This window comes from Panthera uncia (genome assembly GCF_023721935.1).
Source record: "Panthera uncia isolate 11264 chromosome C1 unlocalized genomic scaffold, Puncia_PCG_1.0 HiC_scaffold_3, whole genome shotgun sequence".
NCBI lineage: Eukaryota > Metazoa > Chordata > Mammalia > Carnivora > Felidae > Panthera > Panthera uncia.
Window position 1 is genome coordinate 13571844 of NW_026057584.1, and position 21646 is coordinate 13593489.

At 43.1% G+C, this 21646-nt stretch overlaps 1 protein-coding gene across 5 annotated transcripts in view; it reads left to right on the forward strand.

Annotated features, from left to right (window-relative positions):
- The window catches only part of DOCK10 (dedicator of cytokinesis 10), a 268151-nt gene that overhangs the window by 83294 nt on the left and 163211 nt on the right, over positions 1-21646 (forward strand). For 3 of the 5 annotated variants that reach the window (XM_049615819.1, XM_049615822.1, XM_049615820.1), the window contains exon 1: positions 14671-15542. The exons of the other annotated variants lie outside the window; for them this stretch is intronic. In XM_049615819.1, the coding sequence (XP_049471776.1) occupies positions 15318-15542 (225 nt within the window). In that variant the 5' untranslated portion in view covers positions 14671-15317. Of the gene's footprint in view, positions 1-14670; positions 15543-21646 lie in introns of those variants that run through there. 5 annotated transcript variants of the gene reach the window in all.

Below are 21646 nucleotides of genomic sequence, written 5' to 3' on the forward strand. Positions count from 1 at the left end.
AAAACTGGCAGAGGGGACGGAGGTCCTGTCCTGAAGCAACCAGCCACCCTTTGTTTAAAAACATTTTTTTTAACGTTTATTTATTTTTGAGAGAGAGAGGGAGGCAGAGCGTGAGCAGGGATGGGGCAGAGAGAGAGGGAGACACAGCACCTGACACAGGCTCCAGGCTCTGAGCTGTCAGCATGGCGCCCGATGCGGGGCTCGAACCCACGAGCTGCGAGATCATGACCGGAGCCGGGGTCAGATGCTTAACAGACGAAGCCACCCAGTGTGCCCCGTGCCTTCCCTTTGTTTTAGCGCCAGTGCGACCTGGCATCTGCCCCTGATTCAGACTGTCCTGCTTCCTCACATCAACTCCTACGGTTTCCATCTACCCTGGAAAAGATGCCGCTAACGTTTACTTTTTTGAAAATATTTTTGATTCTGTCTCCCTGGTGTCTCACTGGATGTGCGGGTTGTGGAGACCCTTCCCCAGACTGTGTGACGCAGAATATGAGTGCTCTGTAAGAAAATGCTGTAGTGCCCCGAGAAATATTGCCTACGAGACACTCCTCGAGAGATTCCCATTGCACGTTGGCGATCTAAAGCTCTGGGGAGTTCTCAGTGAGGATACCGGGTTAGGTTTGCTCAGTCCACTGTTCCTCACATTGATTTGACATCAGATGATCTCTTGTCTGGAGCCCTGGCTCACACATCAGGAAGGTCTAGAGCGCAGTTGGGAAAACAGTATTGACAAGGGGGTTGCCATCTGAGACTTCTGAGTTGGGGAATGACACGGTCAAACCTGGAGCTAGACAGGGAAACTACTGCAGGGGATAATCAAGAGAAAAGATACAATCATTGGAATTTAGTGATGAGCTAGTTGTGCAGATGAGGGGGGAGGGAAGTTGAAATGAGTAGCAAGTTCCTGATTGTATCACCTACGTAGAAGGTGATACTAACCTAAAGGTGAGGTCATATGGAATAGAATTTGGAAAGAAAGGTAAGGAGTTTTTTTTTTTTTTTTAATGAGTTGGCTGTTTGATTTTAGTGCTTACAAGAATACTTGGGGGGCCCCTGGGTGGCTCGGTCGGTTGAACGTCCTACTCTTGATTTCAGCTCAGGTCATGATCCCAGGGTCGTGGGATTGAGCCCCAAGTCAGGTTCTGCATTGAGCATGGGGTCTGTTTGGGATTCTCTCTCTCTCCCGCTCTGCTCCTGTCCCCTTCTCACACACACTCTCTCTCTCTCTTTAAAAAAACAAAAATACTTGGGAGAGAAAACAACGAGATTTCTATTTGTTTAATTTTTAGTACTTTCTGGTGCAAACTTCCCTTTACAGCACTTGCCAAGCCAGCCCTTCTAAGCTCTGTAAAGGCAAAGAAGTTGTTTTCTTTTTCTGATTGTCTTAAATACGTAGCACAATATCTGCCCCTGTTTTTGCAGAGTACATAAACAAGTGGCTGCAAACAAATGGTTGCAAACAGAAAATAGCTTTGCCTAAATCAAGGGGAATGAAGAATGAAGGTGGAGAGAGCCCATCAGATTGAAAGAAGAACTCAACAGCAGGTCTTAAGAAGCACAGGAAGGAAGGAGGGCCTGAGAACTATAATGTCCAGGGCTCAGGGCAGCGTTTGGTATAAATCACATTTTCTGCCCTTGGGTCCTTTTTCTCAAGGTTCCCGTCCAGGTATAGTCGTGGCACTTGTTGGATACGCCCCGGAAGGTGAGGGGGTAGAGATGTTCCCCCTAGGAAAATCAAGGAATATCAAGAAAACAAGTGGGTGTGAAAACAGTGCCAAAATTCTCTTCCATGTTCTGTTTATAAACCATGTCAAGGACAATGTCATCTAGTCAGGAAGCACAGCTGTTTACTTCTGAAATGAAATCTGGCTGGGAACAGGGAGCAAGGGCCAGGTAGCGTTGGATGTACCATCTGGACTAGGTGTGGAGAAAGGCATCGAACTACAGATCGTCTTTCTTCTCTAATTGGCACTTGAGGTTCAAAAAAAAAAAAAAAGAAGAAGGAAAGAAAAGGAAAAAGCTTTTTTTCTCAGCCCAGTCACTAGTCTATCTGGAAATGGATGAGACAAACTGTTTTATTTAAAAAACACAAAAACAGGGGCGCCTGGGTGGCTCAGTCGGTTGAGTGTCCATCTTCAGCTCAGGGCGTGATCTCGTGGTTCATGGGTTCAAGCCTCATGTCGGGCTCTGTGCTGACAGCTCAGAGCCTGGAGCCTGCTTTGTTTCTGTGTCTCCCTCTCTCTCTGCTCCTCCCCTGCTCGTGCTCTGTCTCTCTCAGTCTCTCAAAAGTAAATAAACGCTAAAAAATTTTGTTTAATATTTTTTTTATTTTTATGACACAGAGAGACAGAGCATGAGTGGTGTTGGGGCAGAGAGAGAGGGAGACACAGAATCCAAAGCAGGCTCCAGGCTCTGAACTGTCAGCACAGAGCCCGACGCAGGGCTCGAACTCATGAACCGTGAGATCATGACCTGAGCCGAAGTTGGACACTCAACCGAGCCACCCTTTTTTAAACACAAAAACATAGAATTTTAGAGATGAAACAATGCTCTAGGACAACGAGGGCCAGAGAGGTTACTGTTTTGCCCAAGGTCACTCAGGCTATCAGTAAGTGAACTGACTATGGACTACACACCTCCTGTCTGCCGTCCATGCTCCTTTCCCTGTGAACACAAGTGCACACTGCCTAGAAGAAAGAAGGAAATGACTTCTCAATGGCAGTCTCCCCTCAGTAGTCATGGGCTCGGAAAGATAAGACGTGAACACAAATTCAAAACTGCTTTCTGAAAATATAACCCTGAATGCCAGCCACGCAAGAGAAATGCCAATTTTCAGTGCCACCAAAGATCTTTTGACACAATCTAGGTAATGGATCTGCTTCCCAATCCATGACACCCTTGCAAAAGAGGGCAAAGTCAGATTAAATGTCTCCTTGTCAGTGTACTATGATATCTTGCGGTGGCCTTGAAAAGTTGTGGAATGAGAGAAGGAGAAGATGGAGAACAGAAAGTGCAGTGCCCTTTTCTCCTGTTCACAACGTCGGATTGGTAATTATAATGTTGGTATTTGCCACATGCTGGTAGGAGGCCCGGCACAGTGCAGACATAAAGACGATACTGTTTATTGCTCTGGGAATTTACCGTCCTGCTTGGGCAGAAAAGTAATCATGAAAAGATAAAAAAGCCTATGATACTGGTTAAATCTTGGCTTTCTCAACTTCCTTGGCATTTGGGTCTTTTGTGTGGGAGATGAAGGGAGATGACAGAAATAGGATAATTGGAAGCTTTTGTAGATGTGCACAGTGGGGATTCAAAAATGAAATATGTGGCATTGCCAGGAACAGTGAGCACAAAGAGGTCAGTTGTGGAAGGGTCCAGGGTGCATTGGAGGAGGAGCCATGTAGCCTAATTGTCCACATCCAGGCCGACGGGGTCTTCTGGGCTCTCCCTTCATTTTGGAATGTCTTCCCTTTCACTACGACTTTCAAAGCTCGTACCCTTCTAATCCCCCCCCGCCCCCGCCGCTCCTCCTAATGTTCATTTCACAAGCATCTATGACCATCCACACCCTCAACACACAATATGGCGGCCCAGCTTATGATCACTTATCTCCTCAACACAACGGCCTCCTCATCAAACTCGTAGTTAACATCCACGGAGCATTTGATTCTATTCCAGGCTCTGTGCTAAGCTCTTCATAAATCTTCTTTTATTAAGCCTCAAAACACTCGGTGAGGTAGGTGCTATAGTTACCCTCATTTTACAGTTGAGGAAGCTCAAGTTTGGAGAGTTTGGGTAACTTGTCCAGAGGCTCACAGCTAGCACATGGGAAGGCCAGGAATCACACACAAGCCCACAGACTCCAGCCCAGTGGTCTTACTCGTAAGGGCAAAGACCACATTCCCAACCTTATCCTTCACACTGCTGAAATGTGCTTGCCTCTTGAGTTCTATCAGGTATAAATTAGTGAAGATTATAATGGCTTCCAATCTTTTCCCAGCAAGTGATAGCTGTGCTTTAATAGGGACATCCCAGAACAGTAACAGAAACCCAGACCCAGACTCATTCCAGTAGTGGGGTTTTGAGAGATGGAGAAGTGAAAGAGGGAGCTGACTTGAAGGCCAGTAGTCCTGAGTTCCTTCCCATCAACCGACTGTCAACTTGACTTTCAAAACGAGCTAGCTCTGATCTTAAGAGAAACCTCCATTATCTGCCAGAAGGTCACTGGGCCTGAAAGCCATCACCAAGGAAATATTGAGGCTGAATAAGCTGCATTAGCATTGGGACCAGAGATTTTTTTTTAATTTTTTTAAGCTTATTTATTTATTTTGAGAGAGAGAAAGAGAGAAAGAGAAGCAGGGAGGGGCGAAAGAGAGGAGGAGGGAGAGAATCTCAAGCAGGCTCTGCACTGCACTCAATGCAGGGCTCAATCTCATGATCCATGAGATCATGACCCAAGCCAAAATCAAGAGTCAGATGCTTAACTGACTAAGCCACCAAGACTTCTCTGGACCAGGGGTTTTCAAGCAGGTGTGATTTTTCCCTCTTCCCCAAACCCTCCCGAGGCCATTTGGCAATGTCTGAAGATGTCATTGGCTGTCACAGCAGGGTGGGGTGGAGGGGATACTGGTATCTAGTGGGCAGAGGCCAGGGATGCTTGTAAACATCCTGCAGTGCACAGGACAGCCCCCTACGGAAAGAATGATCTGGCCCAAATGTCAGTATGCCGAGTTTGAGAAAACCTGATTCGGATGATAACTGAGAAACGAGTATGGCCAGAGTTACAAAAGTCCAAGAGATGGCCAACAAAGAGGACACGAAGTCAAATTGACGGACAAATGAGGCCCATCTTAGGCCCAGTTTTCAATGGCTGGTTTCACTCCAAGGTTTTCTCCTCGGTCCCCCAAAGTTCAGGATGATGTAGCTGGTTCGTTCATTCTGCCTTATTGAGTATACATGAGGGAAAGAAACATTTGATTTTACAAATAAGACTTTAGTATAAAGAATAATTTGCACTGGGAGGTGGGGCCCCACGGGTCACTGTTATATGATTTTCTGCCTAAGAAAACTATTAGGTGACCCAGCTTCTGAGTCATGGTTTCTCAAAGTGTAGTCCATGGAGCATCCAGATGAGTCACCTGGAGGTTAGTTACAAAACCAGATCACCAGGCCCCCGTCAGGCCTGCTGAGGTCCTAGATAAGATCCAGGAATCCATATTTTTTAGCAACCTCCCCACGTGATGCATGCACTCACAAGAGAACCTCTCCCTTCAGCTTCCTATGGTGGCGACTTCCAAAGCCCTAGTATTGCCCAGGCCTGATTCACATCTCCATGCCTGTCTGAAGTCTTTGGACACCTAGCTTCTGCCTTCTTGTACTTCCGTAGAGTGTTTGATGTGTACCACTGGCTCTCATGAGGACTGTGGATGAGCACTCCGTCTTAACTCTCTCTACCACTGACACCTGGCATGGACCAGGACCTAGGAATTATCGACAAAAGATCAGAACCTCTCTGCATTTGCTGCCATTCTCATGAACCAGATTAAACAGATACGGGTGCCCCTGTTAGGGTTGCCCAATCCTTGTTCGCCCGTTCCTCAGTCCTTCCTATGCACCCAACAAGAACAGATAGCAGAAGGCTAATTTGTCCTCTAATGTGGGACCTTGACCTATCACACATCAAAAGGTCAACAATTTACCACAGTGCACGTAGCTAAATAAGGGAAGTCCAACAATTAATTCTCTGAAAAACAGAAAGAAGCTCCTGACGGAAAAGCCAAGACCCTTCCATTATTCTCCCATTTCTACCTTGCAAGGCATTAAACACTTAAAATAAAGTATGCTGTTAGCTTTGTCTCCTCCTGGCAGAGGCCCTAGAAGATATGAATGCATTAAGATGCCATTAAAGAAATGGCTTGTGTGCAGACTGGTTGCCGAGTTACCCTAGGCCGTCTGTAGGACCCACCAGCAAGCCTCGTTAGTCTGAATATTTTGTTGCACATATGCTCAGGGTTTGGCATTTACATGACAATGCTTCCTTATCAAAATTGCTTAGGTAAAAATGCTTCATTGCCCTCCCTTTATAAAGACACATCCTTCTGCAGTGAAAAGACCACCAGGAGAATAAAATACATGCAATGCCAATGTCATATAAATTAACCAGTTTTTCCATCAGAGCTCAAAAGGTTTGAAAGACCTTGGCCTCTCCATAAAACTTGTGTACAATGTGATTTTCAGAGTAATTATTAAACCGTGGGTGACAGTCGTAGTGAAAGCAAGGTAATTAGCAGTTGGAGTGACTATAGGAGGCCAGTTTTGGGTGCTTGTTTTATTTTAAGTGAAATAACTCTGGGGTGTAGTTAACTTTGCCAGCAGTGGGAAGCTCCCATGGGATCCAAGCCAGCCAGCAGAGACAACGCCCGTCTCTGGGGGAAAATGGCTGTTGGGCAATAGTCCATATGATCAAAGATAATAGCATCGATTCAGAGTCCCTCAACTCCCATCTTCTGGGAGGCTATTGAATGTTTTCATCTGCTCGTTTGTAAAAGAAATCATCTGCCTCAATCCAGAATGCCTTTCAGTCTTCTTTAAAAGATGGAAGAATCATTGTCCAGTAGAAACTATGTTGACTTGGGGTTGATTATTTTTTAATGGGAGAAGAACATGAGGTGAAGAATTAGCTGCCTGGCTTTTTAAAAAGCGTTAACCATCCAGCTATATATATTTGTGTGAAACACAAGCCGAGAACACCATATAATAGCTGTGTACGTTTGCTGTTGTTATCGTCAGGTTGTTATGCTCTGGCTTTGAGTATGATGGCAGGGAATCTGAATTAAAGCACGGTCTCCATAAGAACGAATGCTTGCTTCATAGGGGTTCTCCACTTTGCAATAGACCAAGCTAACGCTGAAGTCTTGAAGCCTTTCCCCAAAATTTCAAGGTAAATGATAAATAGCTAACTACCCATCAGGAAATTGAGAAAAGGGCAAACATTAAATCCAGTGTTCCTCATTTCCTGTATTAAGAGAGTTTTGGGTGAGATATATAAATATCTCCAGGCTATAGTGTTTCTTCCCTGGAGAAGTTGGTGACCAACGTTAAGTCCACCATAGAAAAGAAAAAAGCTATCACCGCTTCACTGATTGCCATTAGATTCTAAGATGGGCTCATGAGACTCTGTAAGGAATGAATGTTTTCCTCCCTTTCGGTCCCACATCAAATCCTGATTAAGTGGGAAACTTTGCCTCCTAAGACCCATTTAAATTCAGTAATATAACAATATCATTACCACTTGATACATGTTTGAAGGGCTATGAACAGAATACTATCAATTATTTTAATGCAGTGAAGATCACTTACGCCTATGTACACGCACACACACACAACATATACACAACAAACACACATCATGCACACGGTACACACCATACCCACACACAACGTCTGTTTCTCTTTGGGGCAAATTTACATTCTCCCTCAGTGAGATTCATATTGCCCGGCAATATGAAATGCCTAAATCGTTTCTACTTTGCTACTGGGAGCGGAAGTTAGGGGGTAGGAAAAACTATTGTATTCTACAGACAGAGCCCACTGAAAGCTCTACACTAGAAATAAGAGGCTTTGTTGTGTTCATTTAAGCCCCTCAAGCCTCTCTCAAGGTAACTGAGCTGTTCAGTCCCCACCTTTGCAGCAGGAAGTAATGAACTTCAGTAAAGAGCCCTGCTGCCAGGGGCCAGACTCAGGAGCGACCACAGAGAAGGAGGAAGTAGCTACTTGTGCTTTACTTCCTTGAAACAAGGTGGACGGTGGTGAGCTGAACCCAGAGGTGCAACCCTTCTTTGTCCTATGTGAGCGAAGCCCGGCAACGCAGAAACCTGCAGGCAAAGGGGAAAATTGATTGGAAGTGGAAGAGAAAACATGAAAGGAGTTATGTAAATATCCTCTAACAAAGCAGGAGTAATCACGGCAGATGCTGAAAACTTCAGCGGTGGAATAAATTGGAATAGAGAGATGGGCCCAAGAGGCAGCATGGAGACAGGTGGAAATGCACAGGAAACTGCTCTTATCGTGGGTTCGAACCAGGCTTTGCGGATTCACGCATGGCCTCGTGTGTAGCTGTCCAAGACTTAACCATCAAGGTTCCAGTTACTCTGCAGTAATAACGGTAGTTTCGGGGTAATCTTTATCAAGTTGGTGCAGATGCAGTGTCCGTGAAACCCAGGTTTCTGCCCCCTGGATTCTTAGATTCAGTGAGGATATCATTTGCCCATCATGCAGCGTATTCAAATGTTGTGAAAACGGAGTTAAATGTTTTAAAGATGACCTCATAGCTTGTTGCCTTAGCTCAGCGCCTTTCTTTTCTGTGTCTCTGTGTCTGATTACTTCTCCACCGGTTTTCTTCTTCCGGATTTGTCTCCTTAGTCCTGATGCCCCTCCCCACAGCTACCATTGTCTTTCTCACTCTTATTTCACTGCTAGTTTTTTTTTTCCAGGAAATGATCCAAAAGCCATATTTCTGTCGCCTCTCAATCATTTCTTAGCTCCATTGCACCCTGCATCTACACTGCTCAGTGGAGCTGACAGTCAAATGCCAAGTATTGTCCTCACCTAAACCTTCTTCTCAGTACATTCATGATGTTAACTTATTTGTAAAAGATTAAGCACAGGGGCACCTGGGTGGCTCAGTCGGTTAAACATCCGGCTTCAGCTTGGGTCATGATCTCAAGGTTCCTGAGTTTGAACCCGGCATCGGGCTCTGTGCTAACAGCACAGAGCCTACTTGGGATTCTGTCTTTCCTTCTCTCTCTCTGCCCCTCCCTCTGCTTGCCTGCTCTCTCTCTCTCCCTCTCTCTCTCTCTCTCTTTCTCACAAAAATAAATAAATAAACTTTAAAAAACAGAAGATTAAGCACAAAAACCAAGCTGTACTCCAAAATAAGACTGTGTGGGAGACACTTTTCCAAAGATGTTTTCCCAGGACTCTAAAGAGACCATGAGCCAGAGAATGCAGGCAGCCTCCAGACACTGACCATGACCCCTGGCTGACAGCAAGGAAATGGGGACCTCAGTCCTGCAATTGCAAGGAACTCAATTCTATCAATAACCTGAATGAGCCTGGACCCAGATTCTTCTCTAGCACCTCCAGAAAGGGACACAGCCCTGCTGACATTTCGATTTCAACCTTGTGAGACTCGAAGCAGAGAATCACATTGTACCACATTGCACCCAGATTTCTGACCCGCAGCAACTAGGAGATAAATAAATGTGTGTCGATTTAAGCCACCAAATGTATGCTACGCTGTTACAGCGGCAATAGAAAACTAATACAGACGAACAGATCTGTTTCTCAAATCTCTGATGTCATAGCATTCAAATTCCTGTTTCTTCTAAAGTATGGTTAATGTTTCCCATCTTAACTAACTTCTGAATATCCAGACTCTCATGTATTGAAAATTGCAAACTTACTCTCTTTGGGCACCATGGAGCCAGACTTTTGTGCACGTATCTATACAAGAATTTGTGTGTTCGTGTATTTTGTGTGTATATGTATATGCATATATAGGTGTCTCTGTACATAAATACAACCTATGTAGACCTGATAAATACTAACCATACTCAGTAAATGCTTATATATGCAGACATATAGGAATTATGTGTGTGTATATAAAATATAGTTTTTTGCTCAAGGCCAGGTACTACCATGTATTACTTCACAACAAACTTATAAGCTGTATACTCACAGCTCCACTGAATATGTAAAAAAACAGGCAGACAGAGGTCAAGTAACTTGCCAGAAGTTATCTGATCGATGGCTGAAGAGTATTCAAATATAGATCTGTCTGGATCCAAGACTGAAAGGTCTTTATTTTTCATCTTGCTTTTCTTTCACGCTGAATCTCTTTGGACATTCTCGGTCCTACATCCCCCTCTGCCCAGATGCCCTGTACCACCTTCCCTGAACTCCTTACCCCATGCACCTGGGTGCACTACCCTGGTAGTTTTCCCCCTTTATCTCTGTGTCTTCTCAACTTTCTAAATTGCCTTCCCTCTACCATATGCAAAAGAACTTCAAGGCTGTGTTCTCAGGTCTGTGGTCCAAAATTTGATTTACTTTTAGACTTCTCAATTTTAATTCTTCTGATGACTTTCAGCTTCACATCTCCCACACCGACTCTTTTGTGAGTTCCAGGCACACATACAGCAATGGTGCTGGACATGTCTGCTTTCCTATCTTCTTGACCAAAACTCCAATATGTCTACATCAGCATTAGTAGGAAAAGAAGTCCTCTCTCCTTAGTACCCTGTGCCCCACAGTCATCCATCTTGATCGCAAACTCAGAAACCTGCTAGCATCTTCAAACCCCCCTTCTGGTTGAGAGCACGGGCTCTGGAGCTGGATTGCTTTGGTTGAAATCCCATCCACACTACTTATTTCCTTTGGGACTTTGGACCAATCGCTTAACTTCTCAGGACCCAAAGAGCTTCCTCTGTAAAAGCGGGGTGATGATAACAGTAATAATAATACCTAGCTCACAGGGTCACTGCATGGTTTGAAAAGGTACTATAAACTTAGATCAGCACCCAGCACCCAGTATTTGCTCAATAAGTTTCACCTACCATTCATTTTCCATTTAATTGCCACATCTTCGTTTATGATTTCTGTGAGATCTAGAATTATGTTTCTGTTGCCAAGTTTTCTACCCTCCACCATTCTGTGTGATCATCTGGATTAATACAAACTGCCACCAAATGAATCTTCCAAAGGCCTTATTTTCATTGTAATGCAGAAATCCTTCAGTGGTTTCCCATGGCTTTCTGGATACAACGGGAACTTCCTGATCTTGGCATTCAAAGCTTTCCATGAACTGGCCCCTTGCTTCTCTTTTCAGTCGTTCCTACCTCTCTTCTGCCACTGAACCTTGGCTGTAGACAGGATGGACTTCCTACTTTTTTCTTAAACACACTGTTTAGGCCTGCTTGATAGCATTTGTAATAAGTAGTCGTTATGCTTACTGTGTACGACACAATATGTTGACCCTGTTAAGTGTCACATCGTTTACCCCCACCAAAACTCTTGGAGGTAGTTACTGGGCTATCCCTAGTATATGAGGGACGAGATGAGAAAACTGAGCCCTGGAGAGAGTGAGTGACTGTCTGAAGTGTCTATAGTGAGGAATCTGCGAACGTGGGATTTGCATCCAAGTTGATTCCAGATCCCGTGATTGTAACCATTCTGTCTTATGCCTTCTTTATGCTACATTCCTCTTTCCTGGAGGATCCTTAACCCTTCTCCCACCTATTAACCAAAGTCTTCCTTAGGTTCTACCTTCACTATAAAGCTTTCCTAGATTCCTTCAAACTCTAGCGAACTCCTTGGTCAGGTTCAAGCTTCTTCGGGCTAAGAAGGGCCTGTTGTATTTCTCATGAAGCTGGCAGTTCCTTGAGTGTAGTACTTAATAAATTCTGATTATGAATTGGTACCAGATTGCTTTACTGATGAGCTTGACAGTGAGTCCTGGTGGTTGAGCCAACTAACCTCTGATTTCCCTTTATTCCTGTTTTTGCCCTAGGTAGCCTTTTTTTTTTTTTTTTCACCCAACACATATCTGAACCAGTGGAAGTCCCCAGTGGTGCCATCCTGTGGGACGCCCCAGTCCGTGCTACTGGATTTCCCCCTCCTTTGCAGTCACCTCAAGTTATGTCTATCTGACAACTTCATATGTGGCCCGGCAATGCCTCCTTCTGCCAGTACATAAGGGAGCTGCAATGAACAGCTAAGCAAGAGGAGAAATGAGTCATTCTCATTTTGCAGAAGTTGAGGAGTGGGAGGGACTCCAGGATAAAGAACTGTGGCGCCTGAAGAGGAATAGAGGAAAGACTGGATGCAAATATTGGAAAGAGAGGAAGTCACACAAGAGTTGCTCAATATCATTAAATGCTTCGTTACAAGACAACATTCCTACCTTCTAAAATCATGTGTTAGGGATATAGGCTACCATGGGTAAGAGGGTCCATGGATGGACTTCCAAGATTTGTGACCTCCAACCATGCATGCACCTTTCCTTCTTTTAATTTATTTTTTTGTGTGTGTGTATTTATTTTTTGAGAGAGTGAGAAAGGGAGAGCAAGGGAAGGGCAGAAATAGTAGGAGAGAGAGAATCCCAAGCAAGCTCCAAACCGTCAGCATAGAGCCCAGTGTGGGGCTCAAACTCATGAACAATGAGATCATGACCCGCATTGAAATCCAGAGTTGGATGCTTAATTGACTGAGCCACCCAGACACCCCCATGCATGCACATTTTCTGAGTACTTACATCTTTCTGTGAGTGAGTCTATAGTTTTTATTAGTTTCTCAAACGGGTCCATAAAAAAAAAAGGGTGGTAAAATACTATTTTCAGATCTTAAAATAGAAACATAATCTTACCCCGGGAAATCAGGTGACCCAGAGGTGGACTCTGATAATGCCGTATAAAGAAAAAAGTAAAAAAAAAAAAAAAAAAAAAGTTAAATCTGAAAATTCTCCATGTGCTATGATATGCCTGCTCATCTAACAGTTGCTGAAGGCAACTGGGCTTCTGCCACATGGAATCTTTGTTTGCCTACTTAAGCCAGTTTTAAAGTAATGATACAGTTTACTTCCCCTTTTTTTATTTTTATCGTCTCTTACTATGTTTCTCATAGTTCTTTAAGGAATCTTCCTCAGTGCCCACACTTGGACAAGGAAGGATCGGCATCTCTCTCTATCAGTTTGCTGCACGACAAGGTAGAGATAAATGAGTTTCTCAAGTCTGAGGTATATGTATGTGCTTCACTTAAGTCCAGTTATTACTGGAGCAAAAGGAGTGGCCTGTGTCAGTAAAACAGCAACTTCTATAAAGATGAAGGCTCATTAAATAAGCAGATGGCTTCTATTTAGGCCATTGGTGTTTGGACGAGCCGGTTAAGTGAGAGTTTTCCTGAAGATCACCACCTTCGCTACAGAATCTAGAACCATGTTTGCAAAAGGGGCTTCTCAGGGTCAGATGAGAATGTCTTATTCCAGTTTCTCGGTGCCCAAAACAAACAAACAAACAAAAAGGGGGGGGGGGCAGAAAGCCACAGTTTTAAGTTGATGGTCAAAGAGTCTTTTCTGGGACCACTCACTTCTGGGTGGCTTCATGCAAGGCAGCCGTCCTGCACCTGGACTCTTAAACGTGTTGAGCACTAGAGAGAGAAGACAAGGCTCTGGAAACAAAAGCCTCGAGAACAACCACAGTGTATTTGCTCCTCGTCTCCCGCTGCCCCAACACTCCCCCTTTCTGTCTGTGGCTGAATCCTACTTCCGGCTAGGGCAGGAGCAAAAGGTATCAGTGAGTCAGCAGCCTCGTTATTTTTCTTTCTTAAAGTTCAAAACTCTCAGAATACTGGGAACCCTTTGCAAAGAAATTGCTCTCCCGGTTAAGTGTCGTATCTGTATCCGCAGTGCATGTCATATTGGACTCTGCACAGATGTGCCCTTGACAAATGCCTTTGGAACTGACCCTGTCTGTTATAAAAGCATGCATAACGACTCTTCATAATGCTTCTCCCTCAGGACTCACCGCCTGGGAAGGTTGGCAGGGCTTGCTTCTGTCTTGGTGGTCATGGAGATCAGACCTCAGTGGAAATACTCCTTCGACCATCTTTATAACCCACATAATGTCTCACGGGCAAGCAGTGGTTTCATCAGACTGGTGGGCACCACTGGAGAGTAGGCTCATCCTGCAGTGAAGAAACAAAATCTTTTCGGATCCCATCTTTCAAGTGTCTAATCAATTAATTCCTAGTCCCATGGCCTTCAAATATTTCTTACCTCATGCACCTAGTAGACAAAATTTGCCTACACTCCCATAGTCTCTGCGTATGTATACGAATTCTGTTGTTCTTATCAATAGCTAGTATTTCAAAACACAATATACATATGGGACAAGGTTCATTGTTAGGCATAATAAATGTGTGAGGCCCTCATTTATTCTTTCATTAAACTTAAGAGTTTCATACTGAGAAACTTCTGGATGCTGAGCTCTGTTGTCATCACTGAAGATATGGTGAATGAAAACAGACAAGGGACACCTGGGTGGCTCAGTCAGTTAAGCGTCTGACTTTGTCTCAGGTCATGATCACACGGCTCCTGAGTTGGAGCCCCCCGTCGGGCTCTGTGCCGACAGCTCAGAGCCTGGAGCCTCCTTTGGATTCCGTGTCTCCCTCCCTCTCTGCCCCTCCCCAACCTGTGCTCTGTGTGTGTGTGTGTGTGTGTGTGTGTGTGTGTGTGTCTTTCTAAAAAATAAATAAACATTTAAAAAAGAAAACAGACAAAAATTCCACTCTCATGGAGCATAGAGTTGAGTGCAGGAAGAGAAATCATAAGCAAAATAAATAAGTACAATGTATGGTAGTGTCACAAGCTAGCAAGTGTCATGGAGAAGAATAAAACAGGAAGGAGAATTCAGGTGCTTCTGAAGGGAGAGTTGCATTTTAAATAACCCCAGAGAAAATACAGATTAGGGAATTAACTATTTAACAGTTTGTAACCATCTGACTGAGAATCAAGGTATCCTCGTCAATGTCTATTACATTACATAGCAGTCAAGTACAGTTTCTTTTTTTTTTAATTTTATTTTAACCTTTAATTCATTTTGAGAGACAGAGAGTTGCAGAGTGCAACTAAGCGTGGGGCAGAGAGAGAGGGAGACACAGAATCTGAAGCAGGCTCCAGGCTCTGAGCTGTCAGCACAGACCCCGATGGGGGCGTCGAACTCACAGACCATGAGATCATGACCTGTGCCGAAGTCAGGCACTTAACCGATTGAGCCACCCAGGCGCCCCTCAAGTACAGTTTCTTTATTTAGATAACCAATATCAGTAGAATTCTAAGTTCTCCTTGTGTCCTAAAGTGATCATCTTGGAAGACCACTAACTTAATCTACACTTACCTGCGCAACTGCTTGAAACAGACTTCTCAGGTCCTAGGTATATTATGACAGTTTACCTTTGGGATCTAGCCAGGATGATGAAGTTCGGTGGCTGTTTAGGTGGCAGACGTGGAGGCCTACAGTCAATCAGCTCTTTGATCCAATCTTGATTTGGTTCCACAGTTGATTTTTACATCATATGGTTTGTTTGGGTATGAGCAATTCTCTTAAATGTCCAAAGCCATTTTTATGTTATCGTCTTACTTTAGACAAGGTGATTAGGGAGAATATACGCACAAAAGCTTACTTAGCTCAACAGCTGGTAGTTACAGGAAGCGGTAACTTGGTTTTCTTTTCCTTTCTGTTGAGTTCTGTTAGTGTAGCATGAGCATTTCCCTTTTTACCAGAGAAGGAGGATTTGTTCGGCCTGGTGAAGCTTCAGAAGGAAGGTGTTTAACGAAATTGGTATTGTTAAATATTTCACGACTCGAGGAACAGGATACAATGAGCTTCCGAGGAAAGGTCTTTAAACGGGAGGCCAGTGAATTTCGGAAGAAGAGACGAACAGTGAGGAGAATAAATCAAGAAGAAATCCACAGATTTACCTCTGTAGGTATCCACATGTCAATGTTTGTTTTTCGTCTTTTCTTCAATACTTAAAAAAGAGAGCTCGGTCCTGGGGTGGTGTTCTAACATAGGCTGTGGGCACGGTCCCAGACAGAACAGAATATTCCCTTTGGCTCATGAATATCCTCTTTTACTTACATCATTATTTTTGAATTACTTGTATCATTGTTTTAAAACATATGGAGAGAGGATTGAAATGGCTAAACAATTACTAGAATATTTTCATTTTTAAGGAAAAGCCTACAATGACCTCTATTAAGACTTTGACCAATGACTTGTATGGAATTGTGGTTTGTTTTTTTTTTTTTTAAATTACGGCTCTATTTTGATCACATATCACTCATTTGTTTTAAAATCCTGAGAACAGTCCAAATTATGAAAGAAAGTATAAATAAATATTTGATTACATGAGCCAAGTAAGAAAGTAAAAAACAAAACAAAACAAAAAAAAACTAATAGGTTTCAAGGGTTAAAACAGTTGGGTTTGTTTATGGCTAAAAATGTTTCTGCCTGATTATTGTTTGCAAAGAAAATGAGTGCTCTGGAAATGTGTACTTATTATGGAATTCTAGATTTCTATCTGTAAGAGCTACCACTGTTGAATGTCAGAGCCTGTTGCCGGAGTGCATCTGTGACCCACACATGGAACGCGGAAGGCCCACTTTGTATGATAAATGGCCACGGCACATGACTAGGCAGCTCTTTTTACAGAATGTTCTTTTACAAAGTAGTTCAGGGTTTTTGCTTGCTTTCTTCAGGGTAAGGGTTCTCGACCTCGCCACTATTGCCTTCTTGGATCCGAGATTTCTTTCTTGTTCCAGGCTTCCCTGGGCATTGTGAGATGATGGTTAACGACATCCCTATTCTCTACCCACTGGTTGCGAACACTCCTCAATTGTGACAATCAAAAATGTGTCCAGACATTGTCAGATATCCCCTTGGGCAAGGAGGGTGATCGTCCTGGTTGAGAACCCCTGCTCTAGGGGTAAAAATATTTTTTGTTCATATAATCGTCTTTACTCTAGAAACGGAGCAGCTTTAAAAAACATTACATAGGTGATGATGTAACGATTATTTATGAATAGTCATTTAATGCATATGAATAATCAAATTAATAGTCACTTAACCCTTGATAGGCCCAAATCAGGTGCCAAATATGTCTCCAGTAATAGTGGTTCTCTTTATATTTACCATCTATTTGGTAGTCATTTAACATGAATAGCATTTATCAGAGGTCTGGCTCATAGCATTGGCGACGTGTTGTTGTTCGATCGGTTTCTGTCTCTGTGTCTCTGTAGTGCATGTCTCCCGTTGAGAAACACGGGCAAATGAGCCTTTCCACCTTGTTCCCATATCTCTCTACCCAGTGTTTCATAACTGGAATGTGCAGAGTCCTGAACCCAACCTCTGGGTCACCATGGGGCCCCCGAGGGTCCCCAGCTGTGTCTTGTCTACTGGCCCCCCAGTAAACATCATCAGTTTTTTACTTTTAGCCTGTGAAAGAGGATAAGTGTTTGAAAAGCTTGTTTGGTTTGGGATTCGTTTAACCTTCAGAACAGTCCAAAAACTATACTTTCCCAGTTGCCTTTCGCTCGGTGGAATTCAGAAGTTCCGTGGACGATGCTACTGTGAGGGTGACTTCCTGTGACCGCTAGGAGATGACATACTGGAGAAGAACATGTCTATCTCACGCAGACCACCCATACAGCTTGGCAATAGGACAGTCCCCAGGGTCTTACCATATAATGAAGCTAATCACTCTAGGAATGATATTAATTGAATTCGAAGGCATTGCTACTAAGCACTATGGGAAAAGCAGCCTGTAAGGACAGAGTTCTCCCACAGCGGTTAGTAGCTGTGCATTCACATTTAATTAAGATCATTCATACAGTGATTAGCTTTCTTCGGTGGAAGGCACTGGGGACTTCCTGCTAGCTACCTACCGCCACCAGCCTTGGTCTTCCTGAGATAGGCTATCTCCTTTTAGAGACAGAAGAGAAGAGTGTCTCTTCTGTTGACTGGGGTGTTTCTCAATCCATCCTGAAGTCTCATTCCCAGATGTCGTTTTTATTTTTGGAAAAAAGAATCCAAAGAAGTGAAGCACGTGATTAGATAGGGGGTCGGTCATTCTGTCCGACCGTCTCACCTACTCTCCGTAGGACCTTGAGTAGCTTACAGAAATTACCCTCAACCTCGGTTTACTCTGCCCCAAGATGTTCGTCACAATACCTGTCTATCGTAAGATTGCTTATTGGATTTCAGTTTGACCATGTGCCTTCTGAACGTGATGTGAACACCGTAAAAAGTGGGGAGTAACCGTGTCACGTCTGTCATATTAAGAAAACCAAGTAAAGTACTTCCATTTCCAAGGGCAAGGGAAGAGGGATTATAATCGTAGTGAGAATGCCTTTTCAGTGACTGTGTATTTACAGCCACTGGACTATATAGGTGACTCCTTCCTCCTGGGGGCCTTGCACAAAGATGAAAGGTGACAGAGCCACTCAGTAGACAAGATGGGCATTCAGGGTCCCAGATCGCTCTATGCATTGCTGGACCCTGCCTTAGGAACGTCTTGTGTTTGTTTTTTTTTCCCCACCCGTGCACTAATGCACACAAAGCCACATTGGACTTTCCACAGCATGATTATCTAAGCTCTCTAAAAGCTAAACCAGTATCTCTAGGCAAGCTTCAGAGACAGTTTTGATCGGTGATAAGGAAGAAGCAATTCAAGTGACAAAAGGCCCAACACGTGAAGACATGGCCTGAGGTTATCTCAGAGAATTAAAAAAAAAAAAAACTTTCTTTTGAATTTTTTGGATATACTCATATTGTAGTGAAAGGAGAAATAATGACTGCTCTGGATAATTATGATATGTTATCTGTTTTTAGAATGGTCATGTAGATTTCGAATGCCACAAACCTTTTCCTGCTCTAAGGCAGATTTAGAAATGGCTTCATTTCACAGTAATCTAGAATACTTCACCAGAACACTGTGACTTCCTAAAACGCACACAACCCAGACTTGGTACTCTCAGGACACAGACCGACAGTTGTGTTTATTTTGTTTTCTTCAGATGCTGTTCGAAGCTGTGTATCTAACTCTGTTGGAATTTTTAACTGTTTTGGAAGTTTCCCTCATTAATCCTGTTTTCAAGTGTACTGGCTAAGAGATGGCGTCACATATTTTAATCCACTTGTCACAGTCAATATACTGTATGAGAGCAACTGTATTATGAGAGAAGTTCAAGGAAAAGGAAACCTCTTTGTTAGATTGTCAAGTAGAGCTACTTCTGTTGCTTTTTCTAGTGCGTATGGTACTCTGTAGTTGTTTTTTTAAACTGCCTTTCTACTTTTATTTATTTATTTTTTTAACCAAATCATTCGGTGTGATCTCTGGTACATCGGAAGTCAATAAAAAGATCACTTCCTCCCTAAATCGCATGTCCTAATTTGGAAAGATTAAATACACGATTAAGTTGAATTAGTATATCAATCTTCAGCTCAGGTCATGATCATGATCTTGTGGTTCATGAATTCTAGCCCTGCTTTGGGCTCTGTGTTGACAGCTCAGAGCTTGGAGCCTGTTTCGGATTCTGTTTCCCTCTCTCTGCTCCTCCCCTGCTCATGTTTCTCTCTCTCTTTCTCTCTCTCTCTCTCTCTCAAAAATAAACAAATATTTAAAAAATTGAAAGCTGTAGAAAGATAATGTAATCTGAACATCTTTAACATATCTCTCACACACATCATTTTATATAAAGTATTGCGCTATATGTATAGTCTTTTAAGTGCATTTTTAATCTATTTTTCCATGTTTATGTGAACAGCCTTTCTCCCTGGTCATCTGTACCTCCTTCTTACTGCTACTCCTTGTTCCATACAGACATTCACAATTACCTGTTTGAGCTATTTCATAATGAGCCAATTAGCTGAAAGGAAGCACAGGCAAGGGTCCCAGGATTATGCGCGAGGGTAACAAACAATGAAATAGGACTGAATCCGGGTTCAAACAATGGAAAGTAGGGCTAAGAGCTACAAATGGACGGTTGAAGAAAGCAAAAAAGCTGGAGTAATGGGTGGGGGGATCTGAATTCAATCCAGGCCATGGAAATAGAGACGTGTATATTGAAACTTGACTTAACCCAACAGTCTAGGCAGGGGACTCTGAGTGTGGCTGTAGCAACAGGGTGTACTTAGCCAGGTAGCTGCAGAGAAGATGCTTCCAAAATGGACTCAGGAAAGGTACCTTCCACTTAAGGAAGAATGAACTTAGTTTCCTCAAGACTGACTGTCAAGAGAAGGGGAAGAGACAAAGTAGAGAAGAACTGCCAACCTGGCAGAGTCATTTCCATGATGACACCCTTTATTACCTCTGAGCAGGAGGTGGACCCTTTGTCCGGGAGGGAGTAGGGCACAATGGACAGAAAGCGCCATGATCCCAACAGATCTTTTTATTCCCCAGATGGTGGTTGTGGCCCAAAACTTTTGGAATCTGGAGATTCTCTCAGTTAGTGGCAATTTCCATTGGATTTGTGACACAAACATTAGCTAGCATTCTCTGTACACGGCCTTAATATACCTTTCATTTCCTATTCTCCATCCTCCTTACCCTCTTGTAAATATTTTTCTGTCCTCTTCCCTAAGGTGCCCAGTGACTTCACCTTGTCGCAGCTCACAAAGGGAGCAGAAATCATACTCAAAACTACAGCTGTATTTCAGCAGCCTCCCTCCGAGAGAGGGGGGTGGGGGGCAGAGGGGGAAGCTATTGCGTTTCCTCTTCCTGCCGCACTGTGACTGGTGGCACAGTGGTAGAGAGAATCTGGTAGAGATTCTGGTAGAGAGAATCAGGTTTTTGACACTGAGCTGGGTTGCAATTCCAGTTCATCAGTCAGCCTGCTGACCCAAGTCCTCAGAATCCAAGTTTCTGCATCTGTACAAAAAAGCAGTGATGATCTCTTCTAGGCTTTATAGGGATGTTCAGTGAGAGAAAGTGTTAAATACTCTCACGGTCCTGGGTGATAGGGCATATGACCCTAGCGAGGCCCATTCAGCACTTCCCTCTAGAACTCTGAATCTTGAGTGGAGAGATGCCAGGATCCCACACGACTGACCTTCAGTTGCAAACGTTGAGACTCACCAAGACCGTTCCTAATAGGGGTGGGGAGAGAAGTCCACAGAGGGGAATAAAATGCTAGTACAAAAAAGAAATCAGGGCAGGTGTCGTCTGGGCCAAAAAACAACAAATGCCCACTATGCGTATTCAATCTCAAGTAGCCAAAAGTAAGAAAAGAAATAAAAGAAGGAGCTGACTGTCATTATTGGAGAGATCTATTGAAAATATAAGATGCATGTTGTTGACAAAACCATTTACATTCTTGTATGTGTGTGTGGCATGTATGTGTTTATGTATATATGCACACACACACACACACACACACACACACACACACTCCTCGTGCTCAACCCAAAAGTTCATTTGTGTGGCTGTTAACGTTCTAAAATAGTGTCAGAGTTTAAGCCAGTGGAAGCCATCATGACAGATTTCACGTGAATTAATCTAAAATTCCCAGCACTTGGCTCTAAGGCATTAATTTCTCTGGTATCAGGCAGACTTGTAATTGGGTTGTGATGTATTTTTAATGATATTTATTATCTTTCAAGTGTTTCTAGAAAACTAAATGAGACATGTAATTAAATTTGATTTAGATCTTTTTGGATCTTTTCTACTTCTTTACAAGCCCCCGTTTTAGATGGAGAAGCAAACGCTCTTTTTTTTTTTTTTTTTTTTTTTTGTCATTTGTTATACAAAGCTGTGTGAATTTTGATGTGCTGCTAAGAGGTATATCTGGTCAAATTTCCTTAAAAAGAAAATAAGCCTGTGAAGGTCTAGTTTCAGTTTGAAAGTACACCTTAAATCATAGTTCCTATAAATCTCATTTGTGTCCTCGGTTTTCCTAATAACATTAAGAGCTAACAAAATGCAATATTCTGATTTTTCGAACTGTAATGTTTCTGTTGAATATGATGACTTACCTTCCTTTATATTTGCAAAGGACTTTATAATTTACCAACTTTAACCTGCTTCGTTT